Here is a 20,651-nt window from a genome sequence, read left to right on the forward strand (position 1 = left end):
GGAAATGTGTCTGAGCCTACAGTGGCTAATTGGCTTAAATTTAAACCCACACAGTCCAATTCTATGATGCAAGTTCTTAGTTGCTGTGTCATCCTTATTTCCTCCCTAAGATAAGAGAGGTGTGGATCTCTGCAACGTTAATACAAAGCAAAGTGGCCAAGGAAGAAGAGAAGCTAACACGATGACAACCCTGACACCAAACAGCCTGAATTGTCTTGATCTTACCTGGCGTTGGTTTCAACTCTTGAGATTCAGAGATCCACATTGTTAGCTGGTTCCCCATTTGGTTCTCCTGCCTGCAGGAGACAGACTTTAAAATTACATTCACATCATTCCATTACTGCAGCTGCTTGGTTACTAAATGCCAATCATGAGTCTCAACTCTCAGAAACCTGTTGTACATTATTCTGGCTTCAAATAATGGAAAAAAATCAATGTGATACTTCTTGCTTGTATATTATCTGGAAGTTAAGAGAACATAGAATCAAAATAAGCATTTTAAGTTGTATGATCTTTCTTTCCTCCCCAGCTTCCTCTGCTCCTAATAAGGAGAAGAAATTACACTCTGGGCAGGGTGCTACATCAGGGTAGAAGCGAGAGAAGTGAACATCAGGAACGTACAACTGCTTCCTCCAAGCACTGCAGACTGGCTAAATCTCACCGCCGTAACTTCCTTCACGTTTTCAGGCAGAGTCCACAAATACCTCAAGGCACTATAAAATGACTATAAACACACCGATGATTTTTTAAGGGATACTAAAAGACTTTGCAGAATTATACAAACTGATTGAACAGGATAGATTTTTATTAGTTTCTTTTTTGAAAAGTTTTCAACAACAAGTCTGCTGCTAGTCCTGGGGGCAAGGCCCCACTGAGAACTTTACTTTCCAGAAGCGGAATCTGTTCTCGGACAGTGGGGTGGGCCCTGAAGTGTTCTAGCACGTTGTCCTGAATGAGATTCCACATCCAAACTTTCTGCTGCCTCCTTCGTTTGGCAGTGAGCTCCCCGCTGGCAAGCATCACGTTCTGGAAGTCTCTCATTTTATCCCACATTTCAGCAATGCCCTCTCCAGTTTTGGCAGAAATACGAACTACCTATTGAAAAGGAAGAAGCAGAGGTGTTTTACCTACTATGACACAGACATCATTTTCATGGGGACTCTGATATTTGCCAGTGAATTCTTACAGCTTATGGCAAAAGGCATGGGACAAAAACGAGCTTTTACAGCCTCCTCAAAGTAGACACGCTGACACGCATGCAGAGGCCAAATTCTTTAGCTCAGAGATTTACTTAATCTTGGGAATGCTTAGATGGCCAGGGACACCTTGGAGGACTTGGGAGAGTCAAAGGATGAGAAAAGGCAATGTTAGCCACACAGGTTTCTAAGGCTCAAGTGCAAGGAAAAAAAAAAAAAAGAAACTGAGCTGAGAGAACTCAGCTTCCCCTCCTTCTGCTAAATTTGCCTGGGTCAGCAGGTGCTGAGTGCCAAACACCTAGAACTTCCATGGCCAAGGGGGTTCACTCAATACAGACATGCCTGGAGATCTCGGAGGCTGGCAGGGGACATCCTCACTCCTGTTCTAGTGACTGGGGCTTATTCTCCAATAGTCAGACAAAGCTGCCAGCATCAGTATTTCCTGTATACTTCTTACAGAATGATTCTTCATTCAGTTTTTCTTTTGCTTATTGAAAAGAGCTCAGGAAGCATGATGGGAATGGAAGGGTCAAATCACAAAGCTTTCCTCTGGTACTAAAACTCCAGTATAGATAACCAAATCATTAATTGCTCCATTATTTTGCGGATGGATTTATTATCATTTGCAAATGGCTCACGTCAAGCACTGAGCAAGCTAATCCATCACCTCACGTGCTAGTTTTTGACATCCTGTGGCTGAAAGATTATATTTAAAATCACGACTACCTCCTCTGGCTTTGACATATTTTTGATGCTACAATCTTGAAGCCAAGATGGATTATGTGTTTGCTTGGGACTTACACCCTTCCTCTAAATGTATATAATGCACATAAATCAGGGTGAAAAATGTAGAAAGGAGTGCAAACCTGCGGGCTCCAGACTTCTGAGCGCTTGCGGAGTAATTTTAGTGCACTCACATACTCTGCTTGAATTCTTCGTGCTGGCACAACAAAGTCTCCATCAGATTTAGTTACAGCTACCAGGTCTGCCATCTCAACTATACCCCTTTTGATTCCCTAGAGAGAAAGGGAGAAGCAGTAAATTTGTCAAAAGCACAAATGCAGGGCACCCTGTTAATATCATGATTTTGAAAGTGATGCACTTCATTAACTTCTTCTGCATCTTTCCAAGCCCTGGCACCAGCAATCACAATTACAGGACAGAAATTACTTAAGTACACTGACTCTTAGGATTATGGAAGCTATTTGTAACCTTGCTTCCAAATTTTGAGAGTAGCATAGTAAAGTACACTGAGCACAATCAATCATGACACACTTGATGGAGTGGCAGGAGGCATTTTACATTGTCTCACGATGGACTCTGCTTTTTATCTCTGAAGGATATATCATCCATCATTAGGATGGTTAAAAGAAAATGTATATGCCACTAATATCTACATTTCCAGTAATAAAGCCTTTGAATTTTTCTTAATTACATATAGCATATTTTTCAATTTGCATTTAATGATAATAAGCTGATAGCTAAAATTGCCCCAACTTCTTGATTTAAATTAAGCTGCATAATAATGCTAAATATTGCCACTGTAGGTGGCTTGTTCCTGTGATCCTGGCTACCTAGGAGGCTGGGATCGGAGAATTGTGGTTCAAAGCCAGTCTGAACAAAAAAATCCACAAGATTCTAATTCCAAGGATCCTGCAAAAGGCATAGCTCAACTGGTAGGAGTCAGCTGTGGGCAAGTAAGCTGAGTGAGAGCTCAAGGTCCTGAGTTCAAGCCTTAGAACCAGCACAACCATAAACAACAAACACATAATAAGCCAGAACTAAAAGACAAAATTCCAGGGACAAATCTTATTTCTAAAATGCATTTGTCCATCTCAGATTAATTTTTTTCAAATATTTTACATATTACTTTTAAATGTTACATTCTGATAGTCAATGTCTTTCAGTTACAGCTTCCATTGTCTGTTACTACTCTGGGGGAATTTTAAAAAATTCATTTATGTTAAATTGTTAACTCATTAAGAACTATTTCAACTGTAAAAAGTTGCATAGTTATTCTTGTAGCTGGACAAAGCGATTTCAGTTCGCCGTGTCACTTTATGTGTACAAAGCATCTTGGCCAGTGTTGCCCCTTCCACTTTTCTCCCACCACCTATCCCCTCTGGTTTCTTTTATAATTTTTTATGTAATAAAAATTTTTTAATGTCTGTATTGGACTTCTAAATTCTTGGAGTTTAATCCGTGGTTTTTCTAGGGCAATAGCACTGTCTTTGTAATTTATGGTGCAGGTCTAGAACGATAACCTCATTTATGAAGAATGGGTACTGACCATGCCAGCAAACTCTACTTTGATTAGGGGCTTGGGCCTCTGAATCTTGTGGACAATTTCTGTGGGGTAGGAGCTGGAGACTGGGCTCAATTATAGGGCCAATGTTTCAGCCACATGCATCTACATAATGAGACCCCACTAAAAACTAAGGACACAGAAGCTCCAGGGAGCTTGTGGTTGGGGAATGTGTCTGGGGACATAGAAGCTTTGCCTTTGGGACCCACCCCCGCCCAACCCCAGACATCACCCTGTGTTTCTTCATTTGGCAGATCCTGATTTATTGCTTACATCATAAAACTTCAATCGTAGTATTGTGTTTTCCTGAATTCTATTCGTTATTTGATCAATTATGGAACTTTTGGTAATGGGAACCTTCAGCTTTGTGGCCAGCTGGTCAGAGGCATAAATGGCCTGGGAACCCTAGAGCTGACAGTTCCTGTCTGAAGTGAGGGAAGCTGTGGAAGGCAGTGCCAGCTCAAGGTAGAAAGCACCAGAGTTATATCCAGGACAAGCTGGAATTCTATTATGCAGTATGTAAGCTATGATGGTTAAGAGCGCAGCTAAATATCAAGTGGAATCTGATGAACTTCTGAACCAACACTTCTACATACATTGGTGCAACAAGGTCTCTTTTAGTCAGAGCTATCCATTTATTCCACTCACTTCGTGTTGAATGTGGAAAAATCCAAGTCAAATGATTAGCTCAATAGTATATTACTAAAAGTAACTACAGTGTATTGTTACCATAAGTTGGGAAAATACATACAGAGAATCTGCCGGACTCAAGTATTTTAGCCAATATGAAGGATGTTTCTTTCTCTATACTGTTTCTTTTAAGTTAATTTGCAGAAACTCAACACTGGAAATTTGCACCTTTGTACTAGCTACTTTATTTGGAGGAGTAATCAAAATCATTACCTGCAATTCATCCCCTCCTGCTGGTGGCAGTAGTAAAACAAACATGTCAACCATGTCAGCAACAGCAAACTCTGACTGACCCACACCTGGAATTTTAAATCAAAACTATAGCTTAAAATATTCAGAGTTACTACACTTTCTCAACTGCATTGACTGCTATTTCCATTCCATTCCATTCCTTCACACTCAAGGTCACATATCCCTTTAAACCCCAGGTCTTAGTCCATTTTCTCTTGCCCTAATAACATACTTGAGTCTGGTCATTTTATAAAGAATAGAAGTTGATCTGGAGGCTGGGAAATACGAGAGCACAGCCAGCCCCTGCTGTGCATCTGTGAGAGCTTCCCACTCCTTTTGGGCCAACTCTGAACTCCTGAGTAGGGTACAGCAAGCGTTGGTAACCTGGCCCGGTCACCACTCCAACCCATTTCTGCTCGGGGGCCTGAGCAAGCTGTGCTTCTTTTCTCAGTCCTCTGTGCTCATGGAAATGTTCTTGCCCTCACACTGCTAACTCTTCCTCCAAAACTCAACTCAGCCACCCCACTGCTCTAGGAAGTCTTCTCCAACTCTCCCAAATCTGAGTTAGGTTGTGTCACAAATGTCTCTCTCACAATAATGTAACATTCAGTCTCTCCACAAGAAAGTGACTGTCAGCATTTTCATTTTAGGGTCTTCATTGCATGTAATTATGTGCTAATGATGTAAGAATAAATAAAGCAAAGCCCCCTAACCAGAGTTATCTAATGCACGTCTTTTCTTAGTGAACAGTGCACACTACACATATGACATGTGCTTTTGTCTTTTGCTCATGGAAGTCATCCTCATGCTTGCTATTCTCTAGCACATGTGACATACCATATGTCTGGGTAACACAGACAGTGCCAAGTTATGTGAGGGTAGCAATTATATCCAATATGCTCATATTGCCTACTGATCTATGTTAATGTTGTGTATTTATTTAAACCACTGCAAGTATGTGCTTAAAGAACAAAATGGAATTAGTTGTCAAGGAGTGTGGGAGCTTACACCTCCATCCCAGATACTCAGAACGCATAGAAAGGAGGATTACAGTTTGAAGCTGAAAAGTGAAACCCCCACCTCAACAAACAAACTGGGTGTGGGAGTTCACACCTGTAATCCAAGCTCCTGAGGAGACATGGCCTGACCTAAAAAATAACTATAGCCAAAAGGTACGAAACCTGATCTAAAAAGTAACTGCAGTGCCGGTGGTGTGGCTCTAACGGTAGAGCCTGGTCAGTGCAAGGCTTTGAGTTCAGATATCATTAAACTATTTTTAAATCTGGGTGCCAGTGGCTTTTGCCTATAAATCCTAACTACTCAGGAGGTTGAGATATCTAAGGATCACAGTTCAAAGCCAACCTAGGAAAGTCTGTGAGACTCATATCTCCCATTAATCACCAGTTTTAAAAACAAGCTGGGAGTGGAGCTGTGGTCCAAAAAATAGAGCACTAGCCTTGAGCAACAAAGTTCAGGGACAGCTTTCAGGCCCTGAGTTGAAGCCCCACCTCTGGATTGGCACCAAAACAACACCCCCCCCCAAAAAAAAAACCCCAAACCTTAGCTGTCACTTGTCACTCATCTTTATACAGCATTCATTGTAACAGCATATTATTTTTTATAAACTACAACAGCACACTCACCTACAGTTTCGATGAGAATGATGTCATACCCGCCCCCTTCACACAACAGGATAGCTTCATTTGTGGTTCTTGTCACGCCGCCTAAGGTCCCTCTGGTAGGAGATGGTCTGATGTATGCGTTCAAGTCTTTTGATAGCTCAACCATCCGTGTTTTATCACCTAACAGGGATCCTAAAACACAGAGTTACATTTGATAATTGTGTGACACTCTAAGGCCAATTAACAATTTAGTCCATTTCAAGGGGACATGCTTTATGACAAAATTCCCACCTGTATCTGAAAGGATGGAATTTCCCTCCAGCTCACTGTATATGAGCATGCTGGATTCATCTTACCTTCTAAGCACCTTAGCTGCCCAGTTCCAGCCTCCGGCAGTGAGCCCCAAAACAGTCTCAGGTCCAGAGCCAGCCGGGGTGTTTTCTTTACTCCATTGGGGTTTACTGCCTGCCCTCCCCCGTGCCCCCCCCCCACGCCACCCAAGACATCTCTTCTGTTCTCTCACCATTAACTTATGGTGCGTCGATTTAGACAGTCTGCATCCTGGCTTGAATGTTCCCCACCATTCAATTTAGAGAAGTAACTTTACCTACCTGAACCTTCCTGCTGGGCTACATAGCAAGACTTGGCAAGATTATATACAGGAACAGAATGTGATATCAAAAGCGAAATTCACAATACTACAGGTATCTTAACAAAGGTAAGTTAACGTCCTCACTCTTTCATTGGATTTTCTGGAACTTTTTTCACCCACGCCCAACTCTGAGTACACAGCAACTGTTTTGCCCTGCACTCTGATAGCATCCTGGAGGACATAAGAGAATCTGGTGTCCCTCCCCTTTCTCTTATGACCATGAACACCCACCAGTCCCATCCCTCTATTAGTACAAATTACATTTCTCAGCCTTGTGCAAATGTACCTATAAGCTGCCCTTCTACCCAGTCTGCTTTTAACTCTCTACTACTTAGAAATTTTGAGGCCCACAATGAATGCAAAGTAAGCTGAGTGAATGGACAGACAACTATTCAGGCAACACATTTTAGGGGTTCATATCTCCATATCTTATCTCTTTCACACAGTGATTCTCAACCCAGGTAAACCTTGCCCCCTCCCCTACCCCCACAACTTCCAGAGAAATTTGGCAATGTCTAGAGATACTCACTTTGTCAAGAGATGGGGTGGGATGCTACTGGCATTCACTAAATAGCAACCAGGGCTGCTGCTAAGCATCCTGAATTTATAGGACAGAACTACCTGCCACAAAGAGTTGCCTGGTCCCCAGTATCATTCGTGCCAAATTCCTTGCCTATCCTATACACTGAATGGGAAACAGTGTTTAGTAAGTGTTCAATGTAATACCTATGAAACAGAACTAGTTATATTTCTGAGTTTCCTGTAGTATTGTGAATTTCAGAAAAATGAAAACCTTCAAACCACTATAACTTTTTCCTACTTTCCTTTTTCCATATAATTGTGAAAATGACATTATTTCAACCTATGTATATTTACTCTAAGATTTACATTTTTCCTGGGAAGATATTCAGGATGTAGTCTTTTCCCTATGGCCACAGTTCAGTCTTCTCACAGGTTTGTTTTCTAGAGCATGCACTTGACTCAACTACATCACATAAAACTTGTTCCTGAGCCAAGCACTGGTGACTCATGCCTGTAACCCTAGTTACTCAGGAGGCTGAGATCTGAGAATCATGGTTCAAAGTCAGTTTGGGCAGGAAAGTCTATGTAATTCATCTCCAATTAATCACCAGAAAACCATAAGTGGCATTATAGCTCAAAGTGGTAGAGTGCTAGCTTTGAGCAAAAGAGCTCAGGGACAGCAACCAGGCCATAAATTCAAGCTCATGGCCAACAATAACAAATGACAAAAACAAAAACTAGTTCCTGGTTAATTCACATGAATTCATTACTGTGGAAATCAACACTTGGTCAAATGAATGCTTTATAAATTATTATCCTATAGACACTATAACACTCCAGTACAAATTATGACAGACTTTCCCATCTGAATTGTTTTTGTTCAAATTGTTCGTTGTAGACTTGCAGAGTGGTCATGAAGCTATTGTGGGGTCTGGGAATCCTAAGCACATGGCTTGAATGACCAAAACTCTAGTGCTTCTCACACATTACTGATACATTCCAGAAATGTATATTTATTATAGTGGCCTGTGTATCTTCATATATTTGCCTCTCAAAATCTATCTATTGTATCTATCATCTGTATTTCTTTTACTTGGAAAAAAACTCTATTTTTTGGTTAAGGAAGAAAGACTAGGTACTGTAATGATAGGCAATGTGAATCAAAGAATACTTTATACCATCATTTCTATTATTAATTACAATAGCAACCTATCATTTTCTTTTTCCATAGAAAAATCCTAGACTTTGATCATGGGAGAAAAAGGCCTTGTCATCTGTGGGAGCAGGAGGATCATGCAAAAGATCCCTCATTAAAGAACTGGCCTTCAACAATGCTCTTAGGTTGTAAATAACTTAAGACAACACAATGACATAGATTTAATCTTGAAACTTGTGAGTTCAAATTGTATTTGCAGTTAACTTTTCTATTACAGTGCACTGAAACTGTTGAGCCATATTTCTCAATAAGCAAGCAGGAACAGGAATTGTCCACTCTCTACTGACCCGAATGTGATTACATTCCCCTGAAATACGATCATATTCCCTGGAATAACACAGTGCACAAAGCACCCTGGGCTTACCCCTCCACAACGCATTACGTTGTAATGGCCTGCGTGGGCTGGCCTGGTTTCCCCTAGACATGAAGCTCCCCTTAGGCTGAGCACTGTGTCTCACCACGCACAGCACAGGGCTTCTGAGCAGAGCGCTCGCTGTCCAAGGCGCTCAAAGCCTTGCTAAGTGCACGTGAGAAGCTTATATCATAGAGGGCAAGGGAAGAAAACCTTTCCTGAGTATTTACACAGTGTGCTTTCTGTTTTCTTTAAATGGTCCTTCAGGGAACTAAGTTTATATTCATTTTATCTCTGATGAGCTGCAAATTAAACATGGAGTGATTGCATGACCTCAAATCAGTAATAGCTGCACACTGTGCAGTGGACAATGCACTCTGTAAGTCCTATGGGGGAAGAGCAATGTGTTATGCAGTCCCTCTGGGAGCTTTCTAATCGGGCATAGCGCATAAACAGGTGACAATTTGCAAACAGTAGAAAAGCTTAAGAGAGGTTATAAAATAGCAAATGAGCAAGGATTATTTTCTGAATCATGCAGCCACTGATGCAGCCAGAACAAAAGAGCACAGGAGAAGAAGGGCTTGGTCTTAGGCCTGAATGGCAAAGAGCTGATCGTTGCTTTGAATCATTTCAACTTCAGGCCTATTATCTCAGTATTCCAAGTGCCTACTGAGCTACGCACAAGCTGGCTGCCTAGCCACCTCCTGCTGTCTGTACCTCACCCAGCAAAACAGGAGTTGTTCCTTCAGTGAGCCCACACTCGGCTAGCAGTTCATCCACGGAACTGCAGAGTTCCACTACTATACTAGGTACTAGATACTCCAGGTAAAAGAGCGCCCTACAAGATCTGCGATTCAAAAGGAACACGCCATACTCACCACCGCTAGTGAAAGAGGAAGGGTCCACAGCTAGCACAGACAACTTGTGCCCTCTCTCAGTGAGCATTTTTCCAAAATACTCAATAAATGTTGATTTTCCAGCACCAGGGGGTCCAGACAATCCTACAATGAAGAGAGTTCTCTAATTTAATAGAATGAAATGAGTACTACAACCATGTTATTGAAGAAATAATTATTTACCGATTTATTGCAGCTATTGTTTTAACATGTCCTATAGCAGAAAATGAAAATCTACCTTGTGGTCTCACATTCCAGGGAAATTGTGATTTAGGAAACAAAAAATTCTTGAGTTTCATGTTTTCAGAATTCACTTTCAAAAATAGAATGTACTTTGCCTCTTCTCTATAGATCTTTAGACACATTTCATTGAGGTTCAAGGACAGCTTGGGTACCAACATTCCTGAGACTCCATCGCAATGAATGGCTGGGTGTGGTGGTGCCCACCTGCTGTCTCAGCTACAGTGGGGAAGTACAGTGGCTAGGCAGTGGTCTGTACCTGTCATTCCCAGCACACTGGGAAGCACGAGGAGGAGGACGGTAGTCTAGGCTGGCCTGGACATAAAGTGAGACCATACTTTTTTAGGAAGGGGGTGGGGGCTGGAGGTGTGGCGTATGTAGCAGAGTGCCTGCCTTGCAAGCACAGAGTGGAGTTCGATTTCAGGTAATGTAAAAAAACAAAGAAAAAAGGAAAAAAAATCAGAGGAGCTGGTCATGGTATCTCACACCCACAAACCTCGCTACTCAGGATTACAGCTCAAAGCCAGTCCAGGCGAAGGAGTCACAAGTCCTCATCTCAACTGATAAAGCTGGGCATGGTGGTGTGTGCCTGTCATTTCAGCTACGCAGCATGCAAAAACTCAAGAGCCTATCGAAAATATAACTAAAGCAAAAAAAAATGTGTGGTTCAGGTGGTAGAGTGCCTGCCTAGCAAGTGCAAGACCTCGAGTTAAACCCTAGTGCACAACAACAAAAGACACACAGGAGGTACACCTACCCCCATCAGGCCTAAGACCAAGTATGTGAGCGAGCGGGCAAGCCCCATGTCTCATTCTAGATCTGCTCTCACAAGCTCTAGCACTTCGGTGTCTCAGCATCCTTTACAATAGAGCAAGGAGCATCGCACTTTCTCTTTCAGATCATTGGAACAATGGCATGAAATTGTGTGTGCAGTGGGTTTAGGACAGTGTGTGGCACAGAGATGTCTATGTTCAATAAGGCAGTCACACAGGCATTTACATGCTAACGTGTGCTTTCTTAAACATGTTTAGAGCACTGAATAAACACGTGTTGCTCTTATCTATGATGGTGACAAAACAAGCACAATAGAGACCCAAGTTTATGTGAAAACCCAGCTAGAACAGCTAGAAGAGCAATGCAAAGTCACGTGTTTGCTTAATTGACTCTTCTGGGGTATTCTCTCTTCAAGATTATCTCATCATGACTTGGTGGCTTGCTATTTTGGGGCTACAACACTAAAAGGTTATTAATGTCCAAGATAGTACTCTCTCAAAACGAGAGCCTCTCAATGAGGGCAGAATAAGAAGTTTGAAACATGTGGATCAATACAAATACTGGCTGATGGCCTTTTTAAAAAAAAATCCTTAAAGTACTAATATAAAACCTAGGAGATCTGGGTCGTAGCATTGTCAATAAACTATGATATAAAAGCCTATTTGTGTGAGGTCCCAGTGCTTCATACCTGTAATTCTACTTCCTAGGAGGCTGAGATCTGATGATCACCGTTCAACTAGCCGTCAGACAAATCCTCAAGACTCTTACCTCAAGTAACCAGCAAAAATGTTGGACTGGAGGCATGGCTCAAGTGGAACACTCTCTGTGAGCAAAAAAGCCTCAGGACAGTTTAAGGACTGGAATTTACCAATTAATTCTTCCATGTGCTTATTCACTACCCACAGAATCCCTGCACTTCGCCCAACATATTGTTTTTTCTGGAAAGGTTGATTCCAATTATCTAACTCACCATCCTTGAATGCTCTTTCTACCCAAACTCCTTGGATTAATTCCTACTGCCAAAACATATCTGAATGGTCTTAAAATGCATAATTTCAAAAAAAAAACAAGCTAAATTGCAATTTCAGAACCAAAACAAATTGTCAAAATATCATTTAAATATAGATAGCAAATAAATGATTAAAATGTCATCTCTACAATACTTCAGTATTGAGATGGTCACTCCCAGAAGCTCATTTAAAAAAAGGTATCCATAGGCTGGGATGTAGCTCAGTGGCAAAGTGCAACATCCTAGGTTTGCACCCAGTACCAAAAAAGAAAATAGGAAAAAAAAAATTGAAGACATTATAACTGACACACCATGAAACACAGAATTCACTTTGCACTAATAAACTGAAGAACTACTAAAAGGAAGGAAGAAACTGGCTAATAGCTCTTTCTGGACCTGTTTCCATTCTTGAAGCCTTCGCAAGACTCTTTCAGAACTACAGCTCTATTACGCTTTGAAAATACAGAGCCTTGGTCAGGGCAAGTTTTTCAAGATTAGTATTTTCAAAAAAAACAAGCATTTAAAATTCACACAAACGGGCTGGGAAGGTGGCTCAGTGGTGGAGCGCTTGCCTTGCATGCATGAGGCCCTGGGTTCGATTCCTCAGCACCACATAAGCAAAAAGAAAAAAGCTGGAAGTGGCACTGTGGCTCAAGTGGTAGAGCGCTAGCCTTGAGCTGAAGAGCTGAGGGACAGCGCCCAGGCCCAGAGTTCAGGCCCCACGACCGGACCCAAAAATAAATAAATAAATAAAATTCACCCAAACTTCAAGAAAAAATATGAATTACACTGAAAATTATTTGGATGGTATCTTCATGGGACTGGCTTTGGATAGTGATCTTCCTACCTATACATCTTGCCTAGACAAGATTACAGGCATAAGCCACCACACAGCCTGCAAAGTGTTCAGACTTTGTTTGTATGTGCTGGTCCTAGGGTTTGAACTCAAAGACTGGGGACTGTCCTGAGATTTTTTGCTCAAGGCTAGTACTCTACCACTTAAGACTCAGCTCTACTTCTGGCTTTTTGGTTGGTAGTTAATTGGAGATAAAGGCTTCTGTTATCCTCAGATCTCAGCCTCTAGAGCTGCTAGGATTACAGGTGTGAGACACTAGTGTCCCAGCTGTTTAGATTTAGTTTAAAAAGGAGAAATGAGCCAGCGCCAGTGGCTCACACCTGTAATCCTAGGCACTCAGGAGGCTGAGATCTGGGGATAGCAGTTCAGCTTGCCTGGGCAGGAAAGTCCATGAGACTCCGATCTTCAATTAACCACCAGAAAATGGTGCTGTGGCTCAAGTGGTAGAGGTAGAGCGCTTGCCTTGAGCTGAAGAGCTCAGGGACAGCATCCAGGCCCAGAGTTCAAGCCCCACGACCAACATTAAAAAAAAAAAAAGAAGAACTGAAAAAAAAATTACTCAACAACAACAAACTGACCTACTCGAAACGCTAGTGGCTTTCCTTGATTTAACTGTTCCTGTTCTCGATGGTAGACTAAAACCTTCTGCAAAAGCACCTGGGCTAAGTCCTTTTTCCTGTGGTGAGTCGATTCTATGAGAGTTATGGACTCTGCTAAGCAAGCCCTTTGCCTTTGTATTAGACCAGTATAAAGTCTATCCACAAGTCTTTGTTCTTTATCAGAAAGCTCCTCCGTGTAGTCTTTCAAGGTCGTTTGTGTACAGAATTCTCTCCTTAAACTATTGGACGGCAGCATCTGCTTTGTATACTGGAATCCAAGAGACTTCAATGGCCGGGCACATGAGAGTCCCCGTCCGCGAGGAGTACTTGAGTGCGAGACGCAGTGGTGGCGATGGAAAGACCCTGTGAAAAGGCCTCTCAGCAGAGGCTGGGGAGGACGCAGCAGCAGCGCTGGAATGCTCATTGTGCATGTGCCCAGAGGAAACCTGGATGCGTCTGACTTAATGTGACTTGTGGCCTCCCTAGAAGAAAGAAAAACATATTTTTTTGCCAGTTCAACAGACGACAGATACTGAAGCAATGAAACAGTGCTTTTCCTGTGCTCGGTAACACACACTTATGGTTCTGGGCAGTATAAATGGGTGAGTTCTCTTACTAAATCTGAGAGAGAATATCCTCTCCTTTGCTATGGGTAAAATATATTCAGAATATGCCAAGTCATAAAACCATTACTCTACTGTAAAGTAGAGAGTGCATTAAAATTTCTTCATAAATAAAAACCAATATACAAATGCTCATTAGGGTAGGGTAGACATTTGCTATCCTGTCTCTCCTTCCATTCATTTTAAAGATTACCTCAGGTCAACATACCCAATGCTGAAGCGCATACAAAAGATTCTTTAGAAAGAATCCGTTGGAAGCTGGCCTTTGATCCACTTGCTACAAAAGAAATGTGATTAGAAGTGTGGCACTTGAGGCACAAGTTTAGATGCAGTCTGTGCTGTACTATAAAGAGCCCCTACCCCCACCCCATAACCTGGCATAAGTACACAATCAACAACAATAAGCCTTAATGTGCAGTGAACTGTGTGGGTGGTTTCTCAGAGCAAAGTCAGAACCACCATTACTTACTGCCAGCGCACTAGTGGTCTCGGTGGGCAGGCACACCAGCGTGAGCCACTGCGACTACATGCAGGTCCTTTCCCTAGATTTACCTTGATTCTAAGGCAGCTTCCAACTGTATTAGATAATGGAAGCTGTGCTGCAACTAAGTCAGGACAGGGCAGAGATTATGAGCCACAGCCACCATACTCTATACACCTCCACTGTCCTGTCCTCACGTAAGTTACGCTGTCACTTTGTGTCTCAACTGCTCTGGGGCAAAGACTAGATAAGCAAGCAGGGTGATTGTGGGAGCAAGATGACTTAATTTATACATTAGCTTTCATTGTTATTACAATTTATAAAACACTGGTAATGACAGACCTTTTTTCCTTAGCAAACTAAGATTTATAGACAGATCCTTACAACCTACCCAGTTTCTGTTTATGATTATAGGTAAATTTTCCTGTACCTCATGACACATTAAAATAAATTACTTGATTGCTCCCAGATACTTCTGTAAATGGTACTTTAAAGCCCATGAATTATGAAATTAATTTTAGCTAATAAGCATCCTATTAGTGACAAAGAAGAAATAATCTTAAGATTTTTGTAAGTGGTAGAATTATAATTGCTCATCTGTTCTCTTAAGATTTTTTTTCTATTTTGAGGGAAGCATTATAATTTCTATTTATACAAAATTAGTATTAGTCTAAAAGGACAGTTAATTAAAAAACGTGTAAGTTATTCTTTAAAAAATTTAAATATCCACCACTGCTTTTTATATACACTAAAAATAATGACTAAAACAAAAGGTCTTGCCCTCAGAAAACTGACATTCTAGTGAGAGAAGCTCAATCTAATTAACTTTATGATGGATAGTCTGTCTGTCTATGTACCTGGAGGCTGGATCATAGGTAAAGTTTAAAAGAAATGGTCAAGGACTGGGTCAAACACAGGTCCTTACAGAGGACTGCAAAGACTTTCAGTGAGATGGGAAGCCAGAGGACAGAGGTGAACCTTTAACAAATGTTTAAAGAGACTCTGGGTATTCTATACAGAGTTCAACGTGTGGGGGATGGGGATGTCAAGGCACAAGCAAAGAAATACAAAGACCATCCAGGAAAATGAGTGCAGTCCAGAGACGAGATGATAAAGGTGTGGTCCAGACAGGTGGTATGAAGTCAGGCTGCAGAGGAGTGCTGAGGGACCTGCCATGAAATGTGGTGGAGGGGAGCGGTCAAGGATGAGGCAAAGCTTTGTCCCATGCCCTAGAAAACTGGAGTGTCTTTTCTTAAGCTGGGGAACGATGTGGGAGTTGAGGTTTGACGTATGACCAAGAATCTGACTTTCCTTTTTTTTGGTGGGGGGGGTCCGGTCGTGGGGCCTGAACTCTGGGCCTGGGTGCTGTCCCTCAGCTCTTCAGCTCAAGGCTAGCACTCTACCACTTGAGCCACAGCGCCACTTCCGGCTTTTTTCTTTTTGCTTATGTAGTGTTGAGGAATCGAACCCAGGGCCTCATGCATGCATGACTTTCTTAATAGACACCTATTATTATAATACAGACACCCAGGCATCAAACATCACATGGTACCCATTAATATGGGCATATTTAGCTTTTTGTGTATCACTCAGCAGCTTTAGACTGATCGACCAAAGCTGTGCAACTATGGAAATAATTTCAAATTTCATAAATCCAGATCTATATGGTATTACCTCTACAGAAAATAAAATAATCTCTGTGAAATACCAATAATGTATTAGGTGACAGAACAAATTGCAAAACATTTTAAAAGGTTTTTTTCACTTCACAGAAAATTCGTATCTGATGACTAAATCCATAACATAGTTAACTTCATTATTCAAGTGATCTGATTTTAAAGCAGCCAATACATTTCTCAGAAGCCAGTGTAACCTGGTATAACCTGGCCTTATGAGCAACTATCCACCCTGACACACATGGCATGGGCAGAACAAAAGAAGTTTGTTTGCAAACTTAGCAACATTCTAACAGACTCTTCCAACCATGCTGACAAAACCAAGTATGGCTTCCCACCTTCTCACGAAGCATTTCTGCCTGCTTTCTTGTGGGAAGAAGCAAAGAACTTGGCCAATAATCAAATCAAACCAAATGGCTTCAATTAATTTTCATGATCCCTCAGAGTACAGTTTCATCTAACAATTTGTTAAGCTATGCGCTGCCCAAAATGAAAGATATTTCTCACCATTTACAACGTTCAGTAAGAAACGGTAAAACACTGCCAAGTCTAATAAACCAGACAGTCAATTTATTAGTATACATGAAAAACATCAAGTAGGCAAAAATACTGAACCGGGCTGGCTCGTCTTCACAGCCTGCTGTGGTTAAATCATAACTGCCTCCCAGAAGCCTACTGGTCTCCTGCCCATAGTGCTATTGGGAGGGGTGGGGCCTAGGGGAGAAAGTTAGGTCAATGGGGGTGTACCTTTTAGCCATTTCTGTCACATGGCTCTTCTGCCACATGCTGCCACCATTATACCATTTCTCCAGAGAGCCAAGCAACAAGGCCATTGCTCACAGGTGGACTCCTCCAAATCACTAAGTTATTTTTAAGTATTTGGTTACTGCAATGAAAAACCGTCTCCTCTGCAAGAGGGTTTATATGGATAGGAGCATTTTAAGATTCAATGTGTCTTATATCCATTCCTTCTTCTCTGCCCACACTTTACATCACCCTAACATGGGTTTCAAGCTCTGGTTGCATTCCATCAGAAGAATGCATTTACATCAATGAGTAAACACACGTTTAAGTGAAACCTCAGTGGCATTTACTCTTCCATGTGATACACTCTAAAACTGTCTTTTGGGGTTTTTTTGTTTGTCAATGCAGATTATAATGAATATAACCTTAATTCTAAAATCTCCAATCTACTATTAATTTCATCTTCCACACTATCACTTATTCTTACATCATAATTACTTCACTGTTTGGAACACTTAAAAGATCTCTGCCTTATGTGAAAGAACAGAAGACAAAAAAAATGCTGTTCTGTGATGCATTCATTTATGGAGAACCTATGCTAAGCTTTGTGCGGGAACTTGGGATTACTAGCATACAGCAGCTCAAGCATGGCTCCTGTTACCATGCTTACAATCCAGCCAAACAGTCATCACATAAACACTCCATACTCTTTGTGAGTGCCTCTGTCCACACTTAGCTAACTTCCTTCATTCCCCTCCTCATTTTTTTTTTGGTCAGTTGTGGGGCTTGAACTTGGCCTGGGCGCTGTCTCTGATCTCTTCAGCTCAAGGCTAGCATTCTACCACTGGAGCCACAGTGCCACTTCTGGCTTTTTCTTTTTATGTGGTGCTGAGGAATCAAAACCAGGGCCTCATGCGTTCGAGGCAACTGAGCCACCTTCCCAGCCCTCGCCCCCTCCACTTTTATATTGCTATAACTGCTCTGATCTGCACACAGAACAAGCCACACCTTTTTCTACACTGTGGTTGTCATCCACGGCATTCTCTCCGGCTGGGATGAACTTCTTCACCATCTCACAAATTCCTCCTTGGCCTTCAGGACCTCGGGTGTCTTGTCTGTAGAGTTCCCCAGCCTCATGCCTCCTCGCTTTAGTCCCTGCCCTCCTGTCATCATGGACTGGGCACAATTCTCTGACGGTGTACCTCCCATTGCACTGCAGTCTTCTGCTGGCCATGAGCTATCCTCTTATCTACAGCAGTTCACAGCTCACAGCAGAAACGAACATGCATAATAATCTTGTGTGGGTCCATGAAACCATTACATTGATTACTCAACTGGATCGATGCTTTTACTGTATCTATTTTTCTAAATTTTATGGTAAATTTGCATTTAATGATTTTTTTAAAGTCTTATTTCAATTTATAGATTTTTTTCATTAAAAATTAGCTCAATGCTGGGTATAGTGGTCCATTCCCCAAATCCCAGCAGACGGGGAGGTAAATGTAGAAGGCTCAAGAGTTCAAGGCCAGATTGGCCTACTTAAGTAAGTTTGAGCACAGCCAGAGATACTCAGCAAGACCCTGTCACACAAAAAGAAAAAAAAATGTTCAGCAGCAGCCACTCTGACAGAATATTTATCTTGAAATTGATCCAATGAACATTCTTAATTTCAGTAACAACACCGGCAAGAAAAAGCATACAGAATTTCCAAAATCAATAATTAGGTCAGTGTCTGCAATGCAGCACAGTTCATACAGGCAAGGCAGAGTTATCCCATCCATTTCCATTCTCAATGCTCATCACTTGATTGGAAGTGAAGTTGTTGAATGCGGCTTATCCTCTATAGGAGGCAACACTCTCTCCTTTTCAAATAGTTCCAAGGCATTTTTGTAGTGTAGAATGACTTTTAAAGAGAGTGTTAAATAGGTTTTAAATAAGCTATTATTGTGCAAGAGTAGTACAGAACACCTCACATATTTGGACAGGAACTTTCTTAAGTTCTCTACCTTTCATCCTATTGCTAGTAAGACACATTTCCAATGTTGACTTCTAGGTTAAAATCTGTGGGGAGAGGGATCTCGAATTTTTGTAAATTCTATCACCACTAAATGTTTTCCCTCACCCTCACCGCTACTACACTAGCTGGAATCTGCCACCATCTCTGGTGCCTGGGCAACCGCTCATACTTTTAATTTTTCCAAGTCCAAACCTACTGTACATGCAGGCAATAGTGCATGTGAGTGAGTGGTTAGGAGCCAGCTTGGCAGAGGACCTGGCATCAAACAGGTGCAAATGAACTCTAAGAACATTACCCCTTTTCTACCTAGTTCACAGTCCTCCGCTGGGACTTCTGGGCTTCATCTCAAAATATAAACGTGACCACTGTACTGTTCAACTCAGAGTTGCCCACACCCCAGGATGGGAAACTCCGTGTATTCTCAGGCCTCACTACAGACCTGAATCAGACACTGATGTCTGATGATGTCTTCCAGCTGATTCTAATGTATACTCCAAATTTCCTAGCAGGGATCACAGAGGTCCCTCAAAACATTTTCCTTGCACCCCATTTCCAAACTTCTTCTATTTCTGAATTCTGATCTAAGGAATAATTTGCACAGATCACAACCAATTATATCTGGCCCAGAGAAGGTGCATGCTAACTCAACTGCTTGTCAATTATATTACAAAAATTTAATCACATAAAAACTAGATTTTTAGCCTGTGTTGTAAAAAAAGATCTTGTATTTTGGACTTGCATTGCACACAGCAACAATCAGCAAAGACGTTAACTCTCCAGCCTTCACGAGCTCTTTCTATTCCAAATGTTTTGATATCTCCAAACTTCTTTACATTCCTTATCTCTATGTAGCTTTTCATACTTTTTTGTAATAGGCTGCAGCTCTTAAAAAGAGCTGTCTCTAAATTTTCTACTTCCCTAAATGTGTTTACTAAGTAAAAGAATATTCTGGAAACAAGACCCCAAAATGTTTCAGTTCTATCAGAAACCTTGGGGTTTCTACCCACTCAGAAATTTAAACGGTCTGTATCTACTTTCTAGAATATATGTAATAACGCTCATTTAAGCGGTAAGAGATTTTTACCATGTTATTTTGGCTTATATAGCCTTTCATGTATATATATATATATATGTATATATACATATATATGTGTGTATATATAATCTCAAAACATGTTCTCTGCTGAAAAAGATCTAGTCTACACAGGCAGAGATTTTACTGACCCTAAATACTACCTGTGACTTTTATATCCTAGATTTTATACCCACCACCACCACCCTGGAAAAGACAGCCACACTGGGTGTTCGTTTCACCTGCATGCCTCTGCCACCGTGCCCCTCCGGGCCTGGGCTAACCCTTCTCCAGGTCTGGCAGGGACAATGGACCTGCTACCTAGACTGCCTGCCTTCCCGCGGCTCCCGCCAGGTGAGCTCACAAACCGGCGGACGAGGATGAAAATCTTAAGGCCCTTTACGGGCGTGTGCGTGCGCGCGCGTGCGCGTGCGTCACTCCGGGGGCTTGAGCCGGGGCCTGTCCTGGACCTTCTCTGCTCCGGGCTGGGGACGGTCGCCCGGGCTGTCCCGCGACCCTCGGCCCCGCAGCAGCGGGGATGGCGGGCCTGGCCCGGGCCCGGCCTCCGAGGCCTCCAGGAAAGCTCCCACTTCCCTTCGAATCCATCAGCGGACACACCCATGCCCCCCCCGCCCCCCAGTTCGGTAAGACTCTCCTTCTCTCCTCTCCCCCGGTCCTCCAGGGGGCGCCCCCAAAGTCGGGGTGACCCTAGGCCGGCGGCCCGAGGGCGCCGCTCCAGCCCCGACTCCCGGACGCCGCGCGCTCCCCGCCCCTCACTCACCACCCGCGGGCTCGAATGCCGTCCCGCCCTTTCCGGTCGCTCTGCCCGCCTCTTCCGCCTACACAGCGGCGCGCAGGCGCGACGCGGCCGGCCGCTG

At 42.4% G+C, this 20,651-nt stretch overlaps 1 protein-coding gene across 4 annotated transcripts; it reads right to left on the reverse strand.

Annotated features, from left to right (window-relative positions):
• Nucleotides 1-784: 784 nt before the first annotated feature.
• On the reverse strand, nt 785-20,643 carry Mmaa (methylmalonic aciduria (cobalamin deficiency) cblA type). 4 transcript variants are annotated; one of them, XM_013029546.1, is made up of 9 exons: nt 20,016-20,108; nt 17,693-18,264; nt 13,992-14,060; nt 13,140-13,642; nt 9,665-9,787; nt 6,066-6,236; nt 4,405-4,490; nt 2,063-2,212; nt 785-1,095 (listed from the first exon to the last, which is right to left on the reverse strand). In XM_013029546.1, the coding sequence occupies exons 3-9, from the start codon at nt 14,006-14,008 to the stop codon at nt 808-810; spliced, it is 1,338 nt and encodes a 445-aa protein (XP_012885000.1). In that variant the 5' UTR covers nt 14,009-14,060; nt 17,693-18,264; nt 20,016-20,108; the 3' UTR covers nt 785-807. The 4 variants fall into 4 exon arrangements, with proteins under 4 accessions (XP_012885000.1, XP_012885004.1, XP_012885002.1 ...); XM_013029550.1 differs by lacking the exons at nt 13,992-14,060; nt 17,693-18,264; nt 20,016-20,108 and adding an exon at nt 20,555-20,643; XM_013029548.1 differs by lacking the exons at nt 13,992-14,060; nt 20,016-20,108 and having other exon boundaries at nt 17,693-19,785.
• Between the last annotated feature and the right edge of the window lie 8 nt (nt 20,644-20,651).

This window comes from Dipodomys ordii, unplaced genomic scaffold (assembly GCF_000151885.1).
Source record: "Dipodomys ordii isolate 6190 unplaced genomic scaffold, Dord_2.0 Scaffold119, whole genome shotgun sequence".
Taxonomy (NCBI): Eukaryota; Metazoa; Chordata; class Mammalia; order Rodentia; family Heteromyidae; genus Dipodomys; species Dipodomys ordii.